General features: G+C 42.7%; 1 protein-coding gene across 1 annotated transcript in view; it reads right to left on the minus strand.

The window, feature by feature from the left end:
- FER1L6 (fer-1 like family member 6) overlaps positions 1-18,516 on the minus strand; it is a 129,855-nt gene that overhangs the window by 22,460 nt on the left and 88,879 nt on the right. Inside the window, exons 28-34 of the mRNA XM_052651744.1 lie at positions 17,655-17,767; positions 16,500-16,631; positions 15,456-15,581; positions 10,678-10,805; positions 6,109-6,279; positions 2,819-2,979; positions 58-200 (exon numbers count right to left, since the gene is read on the minus strand). Of these exons, the coding sequence (XP_052507704.1) occupies positions 58-200; positions 2,819-2,979; positions 6,109-6,279; positions 10,678-10,805; positions 15,456-15,581; positions 16,500-16,631; positions 17,655-17,767 (974 nt within the window). The remainder of the gene's footprint in view (positions 1-57; positions 201-2,818; positions 2,980-6,108; positions 6,280-10,677; positions 10,806-15,455; positions 15,582-16,499; positions 16,632-17,654; positions 17,768-18,516) is intronic.

Genomic DNA, 18,516 nt, shown 5'->3' on the forward strand with positions numbered 1-18,516 from the left:
CTTAACTTTTAGGGCAAAAGTCTCATTTGTTGGGGATGAACATTTCTTGGCCACTACCTGCTCCATGCCAGGCTTATCCTTGTGGTACAGTGGCCGTGTTTCTATGTGCTCAGGAACCAGCTTACACCCAACCTCTGGAATATCCTCCCAAGAGTGTAAAACCCTGAGGGCCAAGTGCTCATACGACTCCACCGTCTCATCTGCATGGAAGAGAGAAAAATAAAGGGACTTGTCAGATGCATGTTCCTGTAAGGGGACAGTGATGAACTGTCAGATACATTTTCAAACACTCCCTTAAAGTGTTTGAAAGGTTTATTTAAACATACAAGTAGAGAGAAAATATACAGGTAGAGAGAAGAGATAGCGAAAAAGAAATAGGACAAATAAAATGGAAAGAGGTGGGAGTAGAGTGGTGGGAGGGGGAAAGAGAGTGAATCTATCTATGAAATAGAAATAGACTCACAGACGTAAAGATCAGGCTTGTGGTTGCCAAGGGGGAGAGGGCTAAGCGGGATGGACTGGGAGTTTGGGTTTGGTAGATGCAAGCCATTATGTTTAGAATAGGTCCTACTGTATAGCACAAGGGACTATAGCCAATCTTCTGGGATAAATTATAATGAAAAAGAATATTTTTAAAATGTGTATATGTGTATAACTGAGGAAAGACTTTGCTGTATAGCAGAGACCTGGCTTTTCTTACCAACTTTGCTATATAGCAGAGACTGGCACAATGCTGTAAATCAACTATACATCAATTAAAAAGATAAATTAATTAAGAAAAAAAGTTAAGAGATTGGGAAATGAGATTGGGTTGACCAGAGGACTCAGAGTACAGTCAGGGTCTTGGAGTACAGGACTCCCTTCACCCCTTGAATCAGACTCCTTCAGTCTGTGAATCACAAACTTGGCTTCAAGGGACAAGAGAGGGTAATTTTTCTGGAGACATATAGCTATTTGCTAACACTATAGTGGGAGAGGGCCCAGGGGATCAGAGTGCCCCTAAACAAGGTGCTGAAATAAACATAATATGTGCTCATTGATGTCTTATAACTCTTCTCATTATTGCTTGAGATCTCTCACTCCTACCAACAACTACTCAGGGAAAAGATTCTCTGATGTATCATTTTATTTTTAAAAAAGGTAACTCATGATAAAAACTATTGGTAGAAAAAACACTTGCCAAATAAGACAAAAATTGTTGAAAGAATAAAATCTTCTTGACAAACTTTAGAATGGCCAAATTTGACATAGGAAAGTTGAACCTGGTTTAACCAAAGAAATAAAAAGCTACCAAGAGAATCTTCCAACAGCAATAATTATAGTCAGTAAAAGTCGATAGAGATGAACAAGTAATCGATGAATTAAATCTTTGTCATAAAGTTTAATCAGTCAAGAACTGATCTTGATGAACATAATTTCAGGTTTTTGGTGGGCAAATAAATTGTTTAATCATGAAATGCAGAATAGTGACCAAGGGACTAAATTGGCTTAATAGAGTATATTGTGAAAAAGTATTTTTCTCACAGAAATTAATCTATATCGTTAATACACTAAACGTCAATAACTCTGCATGACAAAAACCTCTTAGAATTTCTTGGAGCCAAAACAAGGTAAAAAGGAATCTTAAAAGGAAATCATTAAAGTGGTGGGATCAACAGAGTGTCAAAACATCCTATAGCATGTACATTGGAGAAGGAAATGGCAACCCACTCCAGTATTCTGGCCTGGAGAATCCTGTGGACAGAGGAGCTTCGTGGGCTGCTATCCATGGGGTTGCACAGAGTTGGCCACGACTGAAGTGACTTAGCATGCATGCATGCACTGGAGAAGGAAATGGCAACCCACTCCAGTATTCCTGCCTGGAGAATCCCAGGGACAGAGGAGCCAGGTGGGCTGCCATCTATGGGGGCGCACAGAGTCAGACACAACTGAAGCGACTTAGCAGCAGCAGCAGCAGCAGCAGCATGTACATAATTTGGCTTTTTGCATCAGAAGCACTGCACCATATATAGGTAATCTTTAAGCATCAGATGGATAGGTGTGATAGTACAGGAATTGTTTTATATCCTTAAAGGGGATTTTTTTTTCTCATCCTAAATTTATGAAAGGGTTTCTGGGGTCCTCCTGATATGTTCTATGTTGCTCATATGGAAAAATCTATTTCTTGGTGTTGGAAAAGGAGAGTTGTTGGTGTAACACTTATGGGGGTAATTTGAGTTGTGTCCAAGTATTTATTCTATATAATATTCATTTTAAGGTATTGTCTATCTTCTGACACAACAATTCTGCTTCTCTGATATGTACTGTAGACTCATCAGAAATATGCAAAACTATGCGTAAGGAGGTTCATGCAAGCATTAAGTGACACCATAAAAATGGACACAAAGGAAATGTCACAGCCATAAAATAGAAGATTATCAAAGACAGTTTCAAAGAATAAAGGAGAATTGTCATAATCTATTGGAAGTAGAAAAGGCAGAGTACAAAACTATATATATGAAAACTCTCTCTCTCTCTCTCTATATATATATATATATATGGTATATTAACGTACCATATATATAGCATATTTAAAATTATGTAAAAATGTGGCATATTGCATGCGCACACACACACCCACACATACTGTGAAGAAATATACCACCATGCACCATCATTATCTCTGAATTTGGGGATTACAAGTGATCTCCATCCTCCTCAGTACTTTTCCATGCATTAACTTTACAGTAGATGACCATTTCCTTCAGTCATCAATACCACTGAAAGCAGGCTTTTCAAAAGAAGAACCACTTCAGCAGGATACATCGTGGGGAGTTACCCGTGTCCTCCTCGGTAAAGGTTGTTTTTCCAGAAAAGACCTGGTTTCCTATCTGTATTTTCCCAGGGCGGAAGTAGGGACCATCCAGCTTGCTGTCTTTGCAGAGCTTGGCGAGGATTTCGGTAGGTTTGGATGTGTTTCGCCAGGCATTGTATCCTTCTCTGAAAAGTGGACAAAGGACAGAGGGTGAGGTCTGGGCTTCCTCAGGAGCCGCCGCCCAAGATGTCTGTGAAAGGACCACCTAAGTATGACCTGCGTGGTATCCTTTAGCTTTTAACTTGACATTCTACATGCTTGGGGCTAGTGGTTTTGTTTTTGTTTATTTTGCTTTCTCTCTTTTCTGGTCAGTACCTCTGCATACGTGTGCCTGTATGAAAGGCAGAACTTCGGAATAGCTAGATAGAACATTTCTTTTCAGGTAGTTTCATATATATTTTTTAAAACAAATGCATCCGTTAAAAAACTGAAGTGAAATTCACATAACAAAATTGGCTATTAAAAGTTGACCAATTTGGTGGGATTTAGTATATTCATGGAGAAGGCAATGGCAACTCACTCCAGTACTCTTGCCTGGAAAATCCCATGGACAGAGGAGCCCCTTAGGCTGCAGTCCCTGGGGTTGCTGCGAGTCAGACACGATTGAGCGGCTTCATTTTCACTTTTCACTTTCAGACATTGGAGAAGGAAATGGCAACCCACTCCAGTGTTCTTGCCTGGAGAATCCCAGGGATGGGGGAGCCTGGTGGGCTGCCGTCTCTAGGGTTGCACAGAGTCAGACATGACTGAAGCGACTCAGCAGCAGCAGCAGCAGCAGTATATCCATAATGTTGTGCAAACACTACCTCTATCAAGTGCCAAAAAAAATTTTTATCACCACAAAAGAAAACTTGCTACCCTTTTAGCAGTCACTCCTCATTCCCTGTGCCCAGGCTAGCCTTTGGCAATCAGCAATGTGCTCTCTGTCTCTATGGATTTCTTTGCAGGTAGTTTTGGCTTAGTTTGTCCTGTCACTAGCAGGATAGCTATTTGGCTGCTACTTCTAAGAAAGTCAAGCTCATTCTTTTAGTTTCTCTGCTTCTTTCCTCCCTTCTCCTCCTCTTCCAAAATCATATTGTAGACTCACATCCCGGGCAGGAAGTCTTGAGGCGCCATTTCTCTAATCAGTCATTTCCTAGTGGTGAGTTTCCAGATCTTTCCAACCCCTTCTTTCCTTAAAAACAAGCTATTTGGTTAAAAAAAAATCATTAACTTGCAATGAGATGCTCCCTAGGAACCATGATTGAGATAAGCTTGGATATCTCTGCTCCCTGGGATGCGGGATTCATCAGAATTTAATCCATTTAAACATTGAAAAAAGCCAAAACATGGCTGTAAAACAGTTTTCCTACCTTGGTTCAGAAATATGAAGATCCTGAAAAAGATTCCAAGCCAGGCCCATACATAGACCTTCCCAGAAATAGGTGTTCTTGTCTATTTTTAAGACTTCAGTGAACAACTTACCTGACTAAACTATTTTGATACATGGCAATTCCACTGTCAGGAAGTTCATCTGAACAGAAGACACACTACGTTTATGTGTGGTTTCCTTTACTGACTTCACAGTGCACACAGCTAATCATTCTCTGAATGGTACCCTCTCAGGTACTTGAGAATGATATAAATACCCCAAAAGGCTTCTACATTCACTGAAGTCCTCAGACTGAAATGGCATGCTTGGCTCAGAGAACAGGCCAGCACTAGAGACTTGTCTGAAAATCATTCCATGGAGGAAATAGATGCTTTGGACTATGTTAATGAGAGTCTAAATTGGTCCACCCCTTCTGGAGAGACATCTGGATGTTATTATTAAAAGTTTTTAAAGTGTGCATTCCTTTCAATGGAATAAATCCATGTCTATGGATGAACACTGAATGAATTATCAGAAAGGTTTGCAATGGCTTTTGTATGGTAATGCTCATAGCAGCAATATTTCTAATAGAATAAGGAAGAAAAATGTAAATACCCTGAAATTCAAGAATGGAAACTGGTTATATAATTGTACAATAAATTTATATAAGAGAATACCAGAGAACTGTTAAAATAATGATTCTGAAGAATATTTAATATCATAGAATGCTTATGATATAACATATAAATGCAACAAGAAGCTTAGGAAATTGCATGGTTAGTATGAGTCCAACTCTGGGAGGAAATAACATAGATAAAGAGCCTCTCTGATGTCTCAATGGGTAAAGAATCTGCTCGCAAGGCAGGAGACAGGATACACAGGTTCGATCTCTGGGTTGGGAAGATACCCTGGAGGAGGAGGGCATGGCAACCCACTCCAGTATTCTTGCCTGGAGAAGCCCATGGACTCAGGAGCCTGTGAGCCCAAAGGGTCACAAAGAGTCAGACACAACTGAGTGACTATACACACATGCAGCATAGAAAAATACTGAAAGGAAATACATACACATCTTTAATGTAAGTTTTATCTGTGAGTGAAATAATTTGAGCATCATTTTGTACTTTCTGTATTTCCTAAATTTTCTACAAGGAATATATGTTACTTTATATTCGAAAATATTTCTAAAATTACACCATGGAAGCCTAATGGATGTTTTTATATAGCTGATATTTATAAGAATTTTCTCTTAAGATATCAAATAAGCCATACTTTAAAAAAGAGTAAACTCTGGGAGTTGGTGATGGCCAGGGAGACCTGGCGTGCTGTGGTTTGTGGGGTCGCAAAGAGTCGGACACGACTGAGCAACTGAACTGAGCTGAACTGAAAAAAAAGAAATCTAGTATACATTCTAAAATTAAGCAGAGCTCAAAAACCTTTTTAAAGAGAGAGACTTGGACCCACTTCTCCCTCATGTGTTAAGATGGGAATAACACCTCAATGGGTTTTGAGGAAAACTGAATTAGATATACCATGTGAAGTATATGGTATATTTTATGTACTTGTGAGTGTTGGTTGTAATTAACTAGAATATTGGCATTTGTGTTATGTTAATCATACTTCTAGCATCATTCCCCACTGAGAGCTCAGTCCACCAGGTCCAGCTAATCAACTGAACAAACACAATTCAACTCTTGACTCGAAGAATCTGCCCTGGGTTCCAAATTAGTGTTGCCTCCCCAGCCCCAAATACCCTCAAGTGCAGTGAGCAGTTTCCATGTCAGCAGTGAACCCTGCTGACATGAAGCCCATCTGAGATATTAAAACTGAGTCTTAGGGGGTCTTCCCAGTGCCTGGGCTGCAGCCTCAGGACACCAACAGTGACTCCACAGGAGGAAGAACTTACATCTCGTACTGACTCTGCAAGCCACAGATGGCTCGGTGTTTGCTGTAGAAGCGGTTCTCCAGGTCAATCCTGGTCTCACCAATGAGGTCGTCTGTCCCAATCAAGTCATGGTCGTAGATCAGCACGGAGAGCAAGGACTCCTTTGGGAACGTGGCCTGGATCTCAAATGACCTGCCATCCAAGCAGAGGCTTTAGGAATCAACAGCATTTGGTGCTGCAGAGAACTTTTTCCTCTTTCACTTTTAGCTTGCCTACAGTCCATTGTTGCTCACACACTAAGTCGTGGCCAACTCTTTGTGACCCCATGGACTGCAGCACGCCAGGCTCCCCTGTCCCTCACTATCTCCTGGAGCCTGCTCAAACTCATATCCATTGAGTCGGTGATGCAATCCAACCATCTCATCCTCTGCTGCCCCCTTCTCCTCCTGCCCTCAATCTTTCCCAGCATCAGGGTCTTTTCCAATGTGTTGGCTCTTTGCCTCAAGTGGTTAAGTATTGGCCTACAGTCCATAGGAACTCACTAAACATGGAGCAACCCAATTACTACTTAATGGATATTTATGTAGTTTAATTTTTCATTGAGATGCAAACAATTTCCAACCCTCTGGTCAATTTCCAGTACCCAATCATCTACTCTCTCATGGGTCACATCTTATAGTCTCAACTAGGGTGACAGCAAGAGGAAGAGCAAAGTCCCTAGATTTTGGTCTCAAACAGGACTGATTTCTAATCTTGATTTTGAATCAGCTACTTCCTGGTTGTAAAACATTGGGAAAGTTATTTCAACTCTTTTAGCCTCTTTACATGTACACGAGGATAAATATGTCTTCTTTATAATATAGCATAGTGGTTAAGTGGGATCTTGTTTATACAAAGCACAGATTTTACTTCCAGGCATTCAACTGGTGCCCAGTAAATTGCCATTTCCTCTCCCCTTCATTGTTGATTCGTCAGGGAATATCAGCTGGGTTTATTTGAGATGAAAATCCTATTGACGATGGAAAACCATGAAAACATAGATGTGTCTCTACAAGATTCTGAGCCCCTTGCGAACAGAGACCTGCCCTCCTCAATTCTGCATTGTTGGAGCCTGTACTTCAGCTGCAGAAAGCAGACACAGTAAATGTTTCCTTGACTTGTGCAGGATCTCAGAAATCACCACATCCAATCTCTTCCTTTTACAGCTAAGGAAACTGAAGTCCAGAGAACTCAGAGGACTGGCCTAAGATCACAGATCATGTCAAACTAAGATAAGTATCAGTTTCCTTCTCCTAATTCCATGCTCCTTCCATAATCCCACCCCAATGCAGTGTTGAGGGGAATAGGCATGATGTCGGATTTCCTGTATCAATGCGTTATCTGTTCTACTGAGCATTAGAGAAGGTAATTAAGAATTAAATTGGGAGTGTACGCCTGCATTTTAGGCAAATGTGTTCTTAAAACACCGATGTTTCTCCAGCTGTTCTGACTCTGCTCTGGGACAACACGGGGAGGGTTGGTCTGGGAGCAAGGGACAGAGAGGAGGCAGGGAGGAGAGGAGACTAGAGGGCTCGTTATTTCCCGAGTTGTCCTCAGGCCTGTCTGGGCTGTGGCCTTCAAGGTCAGGCCCACTTAGCCCAACTCTCACTCTCCAGAGTGGTAGGGAGAGCAATCACAGCATAGCCCAGAGCCAATTAACCCTCCCCAGAGAGAAAAATGCAGAGATGCTGGACAGCTCCTGTAACTGACTGAGGCAGCCCTAGCAGGCCAGGGATACAGCTGTGCAGAAAATGAGTTCATTTCTTCCACCTGAAGACACAGTATTGCCTCCCTGGGTTTCCAAAATTTGGATTTGAAGCTGTAATGGATATTCTAGAGGCATCTCACCAGAAAGGCCCCAGCCACCTCTGAGCCTGGCCATCACCAAGCTGCTGCCACCAAGGAAAGACTTATCAAGTGTTTAACTGCCCCTGGCAACCATGACAAAGGACAGAGGGCTCCAGTGTTCTGATCCGTCTTTCAGGATGGTGTGCTGTGCGCTCACTGGTTCACCTCTCCTGAATTTTCATTAGTGCTGTCCTTAGGAAAACTACCAAAGCAGCTTGCCGTGATTGGATCTCCAGTCACTCAGTGTGGGGTGGGGGGTCGGAGAATTAGACTTACACGAATGTGGGTGTCAATGTGATACGACCTCTAGATACAACGTTGGTGTGAGAAAAGAGAATGCATCACGAAATGGGTAGAACCTGAGCCTTTTAGAAACATTCAGTACTGTGAACCTTCAGAGAAAAGATGTCCCTTTGTTTCTTTGTCCCATTGTTCTTTATTCCTTCTTTTTTGATTCATTTGTTCATTTGACGTTTATGAGACATCATAATATGTGTGATGTGTTTCAGGAGCTGCGGTTATTAAAAAAATGAGGAACCTCCAACTCTTTAGACATGTACTCCCTCAGGATAATGGGGTCCCCTGAAATCCCACTGAAAAATGACTGAAGGATTGTTTGCCCATTATTTATTCATTTGTTTATTCTATAATTCTACAGATACTCAAAGAGCATCTGCTCTAGGCCATGCCCAGTCCAAGATACTAGGGTTACAGCACTGAACAGACTTGAATGAGCCTCCATTGGAATGGAGCTCACATTCTAGTGGGGAGATGGGAAACAACCATAAACACATAATAGACACACCAATTCATGCTAGAGGTTATGAAGAAAATTAAGGCAGGTCAGGGCCAGGACATCAGGGGAGGAGCCTGTGACATCCTCTTATAAAGGGCTCAAAGAGGGTTTCCCCATACCCCAGGCCAGGCACAAGAGCCCTGCATGGTCCCTGCTGGAACTTTGCAAGACTGAGCCAGCAGTATCTTTCCCTGAGTAACAATTAAATACACACCCAACAAAGCACCCACACCTGGAGGGCTTCTGGAAGAGGCTCTGAAATGTCAGAGGAAGGAAGGAATATCCCATCAGCCTCTCTTTTGTTTACCATGGCCATAAATGGAGGTTATACAACCAGTCTAATTCATGGCACTGTGGTGAGAGCAGCTCATAAAAAGCGACTACAAAGCACTTGGTAAAATGAAGTGCTGGTTGCATAAATGGCAGGTAATGATAAAGGTCATCTCCGGATCAGGGAAGCAAGGGTACATCTCCTTAGCAGATCGTTTTAATCATTCTCTTTAATCTGAACAAGCAAGATCGTTTATTGTCTTATTTCCTGGGGAGCAATAACATGTAAGAGGCTAGTTCTGATCAAATGTCAAAAGTTCCAAAGCGACCACAATTGTGTAAATGAATTTAAATGAGGCAGATAGAGATTTCATCCCATGGTCCTTAGGGCTCCGGGAATAAAGGAATTAGATACACTTGAGATGTGTACATTGCTAAAATGATCATCAAGGTGGAGAGGAAGGAAGCCAATGCGTTCTGAGTAGCTACTATGCAACGTCATAGACAATGCTGGGTGCTTGTCATACTTAATCTTCTAAAGGCATATGAGGGTCGATTGTCACTGTTATTGCTCTACAGATCAGAGAGCCATCTGTGTGATGTGGCAACGTGAAACCCGGGTGTGCTTGACTCCAGACTTAATGGCAGTCAGGCTCACAAACACAACCCTTTTAGAAGATAAATGGTGTGAGGGGGTTGCTGAAGGGCTTTCCTTGTGGCTCAGCTGGTAAAGAATCCGCCTGCCATGTGGGAGACCTGGGTTCGATCCCTGGGTTGGGAAGATCCCCTGGAGAAAGGAAAGACTACCCACGCCAGTATTCTGGCCTGGAGGAGGGTTGCTGAGAACTGGAGAATCCCTGGCTCACCTAAACATACACAAATGGAATGCCTTGTGAACACTTTGCAGGAAAACCGGGGGTGCAGTTCAACTTTTTGCCTGCAGTGTGCCGCGTGCTACATCACTTCAGTCCTGTCCGACTCATTGCGACCCTATGGACCATGGCCCACCAGGCCCCTCTGTCCATGGGATTCTCCAGGCAGGAACAGTGGAGTGGGCTCCCTTGCCCTCCTCCAGAGGATCTTCCCAACCCAGGGACTGAACCCAGGTCTCTGTCGTGTATCTCATTTGCAGGCAGGATCTTTACCACTAGCGCCACCTGGGAAGCCCCAGTGAACTGCAAAATGGTACAATGCAAAAACCCCTTTGGTAACAGACAAAGACTAAACATCTGGCCCCTTCTCTTCTACTTATGAGAGGTGTGAACCTGACCAAGTTTCTAAACTGCTCTGGGCCTTGATTATCTGGTCTGTAAAAAGGAACTCTCTTCAAGGCAGAAGGCTGAACTTGATGGCTGTTCAAGGGGCCTCTTACATTTGAGATCTGGGAAAATCGTTATTGGAAACCATGGGTGTGAAGATCATGCACAACCAAATTGCTAAAGAAACCAAGGAAAGAATCCGGGCCTTCCTCATGACTATTGGCTTGATTGGCTGTTATCATGAGCAGGAGCCAGCATTTAATCTGCACTGTGTACTCAGACCCACACCGCTCTCTACACACCAAGCCCACTCTCAAAGAAACACCACAGCAGCAAATGCAGAGAGGACAGTGCAATGACACTCAGATGGCCACTGACCTTCCAAATACTGGGTTCAGCTGTTTAGGGATGTATTTGTCCCGGTCTTTGATTTCAGTTTTGCCAAGCTTGATCACAATGTAGGGATCCGATTTGCCATCTGGATCAGCTGGACTAAGATTAAATGCCTGGAGAAGAGGAAAAAAAAATCCTTCAGTCCAGTGGTTCTCAACACTGTGCACAGGGACCGTCCGGGAATTTTAAAAAATACTGATGCCTGAATTCTATCCTAAAGAACTGATGCTTTTGAACTGTGGTGTTGGAGAGGACTCTTGAGAGTCCCTTGGACTGCAAGGAGATCCAACCAGTCCATCCTAAAGGAAATCAGTCCTGAATATTCACTGGAAGGACTGAGGCTGAAGCTGAAACCTCAATACTTTGGCCAATTGATGCAAAGAACTGACTCATTTGAAAAGACCCTGATGCTGGGAAAGATTGAGGGTGGGAGGAGAAGGGGGCAACAGAGGATGAGATGGTTGGATAGCATCACCGACTCAATGGACATGAGTTTGAGTAAACTCTGGGAGTTGGTGATGGACAGGGAGGCCTGACGTGATGCGATTCATGGGGTCACAAAGAGTCGGACAGGACTAAGTGACTGAACTGAACTGAATTGAGTTCTATCCCCAGATAATCAATTGTTCCTGGACTTTGAGATTTTTTAGATGCTTCCTAGATGATTCAGCCTAAGATCATGGCATCTGGTCCCATCACTTCATGGGAAATAGATGGGGAAGCAGTGGAAGCAGTGTCAGACTTAATTTTTTGGGGCTCCAAAATCACTGCGGATGGTGACTGCAGCCATGAAATTAAAAGACACTTACTCCTTGGAAGAAAAGTTATGACCAACCTAGAGAGCATATTCAAAAGCAGAAACATTACTTTGTCCACAAAGGTCTGTCTAGTCAAGGCTATGGTTTTTCCTGTGGTCATGTATGGATGTGAGAGTTGGACTGTGAAGAAGGCTGAGTGCCGAAGAATTGATGCTTTTGAACTGTGGTGTTGGAGAAGACTCTTGAGAGTCCCTTGGACTGCAAGGAGATCCAACCAGTCCATTCTGAGGGAGATCAGCCCTGGGATTTCTTTGGAAGGAATGATGCTAAAGCTGAAACTCCAGTACTCTGGCTACCTCATGAGAAGAGTTGACTCATTGGAAAAGACTCTGATGCTGGGAGGGATTGGGGGCAGGAGGAGAAGGGGACAACAGAGGATGAGATGGCTGGATGGCATCACTGACTCGATGGACACAAGTTTGGTTAAACTCCTGGAGTTGGTGATGGACAGGGAGGCCTGGCATGCTGCAATTCATGGGACCACGAAGAGTTGTACACGACTGAGTGACTGAACTGAACTGAGATGATTCAGCCAAGTTTAAGAACCACTGGTTTAGCCTTTCCACTCGATTGTCCGAAGTTTCCAGCTTTGCTCAAGTCCTGCTTTCTCTGGAGTTGTCTTCCCAGTGGAAAGCACTGGTTGGGACAGAGTAAAGAGGAATCTGCTGGACGAGGAGGCAAAAGGCATGAATCTGAGTTCCAGTTCTAAGTAGTCATGTGATCTTGGACAAAACAAGTCATCTCTTTGAGATTCATCTGTTAAATTATGGGCTAGACATAAAAGCTTCTCCTAAAACCAGTTGGTTTTGAAATGCATGAGCCCGTCAGTCTTGCATTGAGCACTGGTCAGCTAAGTAACAATCCGTTTCCATCAGGAGGACCAGGGTAGGGAGATGGTAAGGAAAGATATGGAAAAGAAGGAGAAAGTGTGGAGTTGAGAGCTGGATAAGAAACAGGCTTATTTTTAGGACTCTGTCCTACAGACAGAAAGGCATAAGCACACAAGGCTATATTTTCAAGGTTGTTCATTAGAATATTGTTTAAAAACTAAAAATGATGAACAACTTATATGACAATTACTTAGGAAGAAACTCAATTCAAAATTGGCCCTTCCCCATTTTCACATCACCAAACTTATTTTTGTTGAAGTATAGTTGATTACATCACCAATTTTAATTCTTTATGTGGCGGTTTACATTTATCTTGCTTATTTATCTGTCTGTGGTTATTTTTATACCCTCCTAATCCTCATATCATCTCCAACTAGTTATTATCTCCATGAAAGCAAGACTACTATCTGTCATGTTCATTACATTATCTCCAGGACTAAAGATAGGGTCTTCCCAATTTTGATGAGTGAATGAATGAATGGATACTATGTTAATTCAGTAAAACATTAGGTGGTTACTAAGAGGAATGAAAAAGACCTGTATGAAGTGATCTAGAAAAATGTCCATGGTACTTTACTAACAAAAGAAAGAAAATAGAAGATCACCATGTAATGCATGAAGTGGGACTCCATTAAATATATACCTGGATGTAGCTGTAGACAAGTGTAAATAGACAGAGTTGTGTTTGCATAGAGTATATATGCATAAGAAGGGTAAGCTATTTCTGGGGATGGAATTGCAGAATTGAGGGGATTTGATTTCTTTCTCCATGCAACTTTTAAGTAGTATAATTTTTTACTTCTTTGGTATTTTTATCAAATTAAGAGATTTCAATTATTTAGTTAGTTAAATCAGTGTGAGAAAGCAAACCACACACAATCACTGTTACTAGAAATGTCAAGGAAAAACACTGGCTGTCTGTAGTCTATCCTATACCCTAAAACTCAGGGCTGATGCTCTCTGACTCTTCATTTGTTCAAGACCTGCCTGTGCTCCAGTTTCAGTCCCAGTCCTCCTTCCTCCACGCTGTTTCCTGAGCAGGAACCTGATGTGCGTTCTAGAGGGTACCTGTATATAAATACAGATATATGCATACACATATACACGTACGTATGTATAAATATGAAAATGTGCTGCAGGTATTTGCTAAATGAATACACAGATCATAATCCTTCTCTAGTCTCTGTGGTCCAAGAGATTTCTCCCTCTCCTTCCTCCTATACAGATCCTATGTTCTATCTGATTCATGAAAAAGATGGCAGGGTTTTCTGTAGGGAGGAGAAATAGGTGTGGGCAGTAAGGTTTGAAAATGCTGTTAAAGAATCAAGCTGTTAAATCAGTTTCTTTGCTTCTGGAATTCTCAGAGCATTCAGCATGCTTATGAGCTTTATGTATCTCAGGGGTTGGACAAGGGAAATTAATTATTATATGCATAATATTTCCTCAAATTTATTTGAACACATGGTCTATTTCCTGAGGAATGCACATTAATTATCTCTCCCAAGACATGAGTGATCTCTCGAACAAAATTTTGAGATTTATCTAAATTCTCCTGTGGCTGAGTATTTAATATAGACCACTGGCATTGCCAGTAACACTCTACAAGTACTTATCATCTTTCCAACTAGACCATGACTTCCTTGAAGGCAAGGACTGTTTTATTTTTTTTCCCCATCACAACATCCTTAGCGATTAGAACATGCCTTGCACATGGTGGTCATGGTGATGATGGCAGTGCTACTAATAATGCGGGAAGCATGAGAACTTCATGATGGAAAGGGGACATTTCATTCTACCTTAGCAATAAAGAATAATCCATCTTTGTTTTATGTTTCATTTCAGTTTCTTAAAAATATTTTATGCAATGTAAGCAAAAAGTTAATACACAATAAGATGGCTATAAATCAACTCCAAGGTCAGGAGATCAATACAAATACATGAACCATGAAAGTCGAGCACATGGTCACTTTGATCAAGCACCAGATTTGGCCCCAAGCTTCCTGGCAATCAGGCTAAGAAGTTTCACAATGAAAGATCAGTGCCCTCACTGTCAGAAAGGAAGCCTAGGGCAGACAATAGTTTTCTTGGAAATATACTGGAAATGAAATGTCCGACTGCAGCAGAGCAGAGGCATAGCTGGGTAGGAGCGGGAGGCTTGAGCAGCGGCAGCTGCCCTGTTCTGCCCTGGTTCTCTTCACTGCTGACTTGCCTGGGAGCTTCCTGCTTCAATGCCACTTGGTTCTCTGCTCAGCTAGCAGCCAACCACAGAGAGCAAACAGAGCTACACAGAGTGGTCCTGGCAGCTTGGGAATATTTTTGCTGAGTGAGCCAGCAAACGTCCATGTAACCAAGCAAACTCTATCCGACTCTGCGACCCCATGGACTGCAGCCCACCAGGCTCCTCTGTCCGTGGGATTTCCCAGGCAAGAAAACCAGAGTAGGTTGCCATTTCCTTCTCCAGGGGATTTTCCCAACCCAGGGATCAAACCCATGTCATCTGCATTGCAGGCAGATCCTTTACCTGTTGAGCCATCAGGGAAGCCCAACCAAACTTTATACCCCTTATTAAGGACTGCGTTATGTTTTCTCAAAATTCCTGTGTCGAAGCTATAACCCCCAATGTGGTTGTATTTGGAGACAGGGCTTTTAGGGAGCTAATTAAGGTTAAACGAGGTCCTAAGGGTGGTGTCCTAAACTGGTAGAACCAGTGACCTTACGGGAAGAGGAAGACAACATATCTCCTCTCCTCTCTCTGTCTCTCTCCTTCTCTGTGTGTGTGGGTCTCTTTCTCCCTCACAAACATACACAGAGACACACACACACACAACACACACACAAAGGAAAGGCTTGTGAGGACACAGGAAGAGGGTGGCCATTTACAAGCCAGGAAGACACGCCTCACCAGAAGCCAGCTCTGGTGGCACCTTGATCACGGACCTCCAGCTTCCAGAACTGGAGAAAAGGAATGCTGTTTACGTCACCCAGTCTATAATACTTTGTAGCGGCAGCTCTTGGCGATCCCGACAACCCCTCAGAGTAAACGAGGATGGCTTACCGCAACAATGTACACCCTGATCAGGACTTTGACGGGGTGGTTGGGTGGAATCCCTTGCTGGATTCTCAGCTGCCCGCTGTCCTCGATGCTGGAATCCTCCGGGCTTTTGTAGATGCAGAAGGAGCCCTGGAACCACAAAGCACCACCCGTTGAAACAAGATGATATGCTCCACTGAAAACCGTATAGGGCATAGTGCTGGGAATGAACCACAGCCTGGGACCCAGCAGGACCTGCGGTAGCTCTACTGGTGCCCCTGGGTGTCCTTGGGCAGTTCATATAACCTGCCTGCATCTGCACTTCTTCACGGTACATCAGTGAATCAGTGTTGGTACAGCAACACCCTCCTCAGTGGGCTGTTACATGAGAAACAGGAATAGGAGCATCAGATGGGATCCTGAGTGCCTCTTACATGCGAGGTGCTGAACCAGCATTTTCTCCCATTATCTCATTCCATTCTGACTGCAGTATTTCTATTTTTAGATGCTACAGTCGAGGCTCAGGGAGGTCAAGTACTGCTCAAGATCACGAAGCTGGTTGGTATCACACTGAGGATTTAAAATTCAGATTGGCAAGCTGCAATGCCCATGTGATTTCCAACACTTCACTTTCATATAAAGGGCCCAGGCATGCAGTAGGTTCATAGAAAGTGTCACCTATTATTTTGTGAGGCTGACACCGTAAGTCTGCCAGTTGAAGGGCTTGTGTTGTTTGATCAGTTTAATCATTCAGCTGGTAGGTTTGTGTCAATCAAATGTTTGGGAGGCCAGGGGTGGGGAAAGAAGAGTACAACTCAGTGATCTTTTTAGGTAATGACTCTGGTTCCTCACGATCCAGAGATTGAGCTCCAATCTACTTGACTGGCCACAAATCAAATACTTTAAAAGACTAGGGCTTGGACTTGTGGAATTCTAGAAAGGGAGGGTCTTGCATAGAGATCAGGGATTTTCCTTACCCACATTGCACACCACAGTCCCACAGAATGAAGTCATATCTGATATTTATAGACAGGAGAGCCAAATACAAGAGTTAACTTTGGAACCTGCCTTAAATTTTCCTATCACTCGGTCTCCATCGAGGCCTTGGTCATCTTCCATAGACTTGCCTCTGAGCAGGTCAAAGGTTTTCACCCAGTCTTCAAAATTGTTGAATTCACTCTCAAGATCCCCATCATATATCTTTAGGAAGAAGGGAGGAGACAGTGCTTAGAGGAAGGAAAGCCCAGGATTGATTTAATGAAAAAATGCCAAGATTCTCCAAAACCAGTCTTCCTATACACCCCTTGGAAAAATCTAAGGGGGATTGTTAGTTTATCTTTAGCAAAATAAGAAATATGATTGACTTGACATTCCTAGAACTAGCTACCACTTTGAAATGTATAAAACATTTCTGATAAACTTTCAAATTCTAAGAAGTATAGCTAAACCAAAGTTTTTTTAAAATGTAATATATAAGTATAAATGTGGCTAACCTTTTTATAGCTAATTGATGTCACTGATTGTCAGATACAGACTGCCATATTTTGAGGATATTGAAATTAAAAACTGTTCATTAAACATTTCATTCTTAATGTACATAAAGTGATGGAATATTTGTTTTTATTATAATGCATATAGCTGTGAATTTTCCAAGTAGAAAATTACATGTATATTTTAGAAATGGAAAACTGAATTGAGTTTTTGGTTTAGTAATATAATTAGATCACTTCTTCAAATTTCCTATCAAAATAACTTAGCTAAATTCAGTATCTAAGTACATAATTTTCATACTCCCAATTTTCATATCCATCAATTTGCCTCTAGCTAACAACCTCTGGCTAATGTTAGTATCGGTCTGATGGAGCTGACTTTAGTAAGAGCTAAGACTCTTGCTATTTCGAGTCTGGGCACATCTGCATGATGATGTCAAGCCCCGAAGAGTGATCCCAGGGGAACTCACACATGTAAGTTACGTTGCTGGATCCAGGCTAGCCAATGTAAATTATGCCCCTTCTCAATATGGGCATGCAGAAAATGGAGAAAGAACAAGCTCTCCTGTCCTGGCTTGCATTCTCGTCAGTTTGTTGCTTTGAATCAGTGACGATAACAAAGACAAAGCAAGTTCGTTCAGACAAAGGCATTCTGAAGTTGACTGAAGGACTGAAAGAATCCCCTTCTGAGTTTCCCGCCCTAACCGTGGCCAAGATGGCTGTGTCCACACACCTGCAAGACGGCCAGGTTGGGAATTTCATCTTCTTTGGGTTTCTTCTTCAGTATTTTGTCTTTCTTCTTCTTCGGGCTGTCTATATTTACCGCTACCTCATCTGGTTTTGCCTCTGTGGATATTTAGTGGAAATGATTAGACTTCTTACGGCTCTTTAGATGAGAAGAGACAAGGTCAAGCTCCCTCTTTTCCTTTGCCCTGGCATGCGTCATGACCCTTCTTTTAAAAAAGGAATAGAGAGACTCCCCTGGTGGCCCAGTGGTTAAGCAGGGGGCACAGGTCCCATCCCTGGTTGGGGAACTAAGATTTCCCCATGTGCTATGGCACAGCAAAAAAAGAAGAAGAAATTGTAACATTTCATAGTAGGATTTCTGCCCTGAGTCCTACAGACCATGCACTGCAGGAGCGGAGGAGATTCCACTCAAGTAGCGGGGCAATGTCAGCAGATGCCTGGGGCTAGCAACGTGCAGGCCTTCCTGCGATATGTGAGAACTCATTATACTAGGCATAGAGAGGGTGAGTAATTTGCCCAGTCACCCAGCTAGTAAAGAACAGACCCAGGATAAAGTGACACTAAAACTTGAGATACATTCCCCCTTGAGAATTGTCTAGTTCAACAACCTCAGTCTCAGGACTTCTCTGGTGGGCCAATGTCTAAGACTGCTCTCCGGTGCAGGAGGCCTGGGTTTGATCCCTGGTTGGGGAACTAGATCCTGTATGCTACAACTTAAAAAACCAGCCCACATGCCAGAACGAAGACCAAAGATCCTGCATACTGCAACTGAGACCTGGTGCAGCCTAATAAATAAGTAAAAATAATAAGCATTAAAAAAATATCTTCAAACTCAAATAGGTTAATAG

Source organism: Budorcas taxicolor, chromosome 14 (assembly GCF_023091745.1).
Source record: "Budorcas taxicolor isolate Tak-1 chromosome 14, Takin1.1, whole genome shotgun sequence".
NCBI lineage: Eukaryota > Metazoa > Chordata > Mammalia > Artiodactyla > Bovidae > Budorcas > Budorcas taxicolor.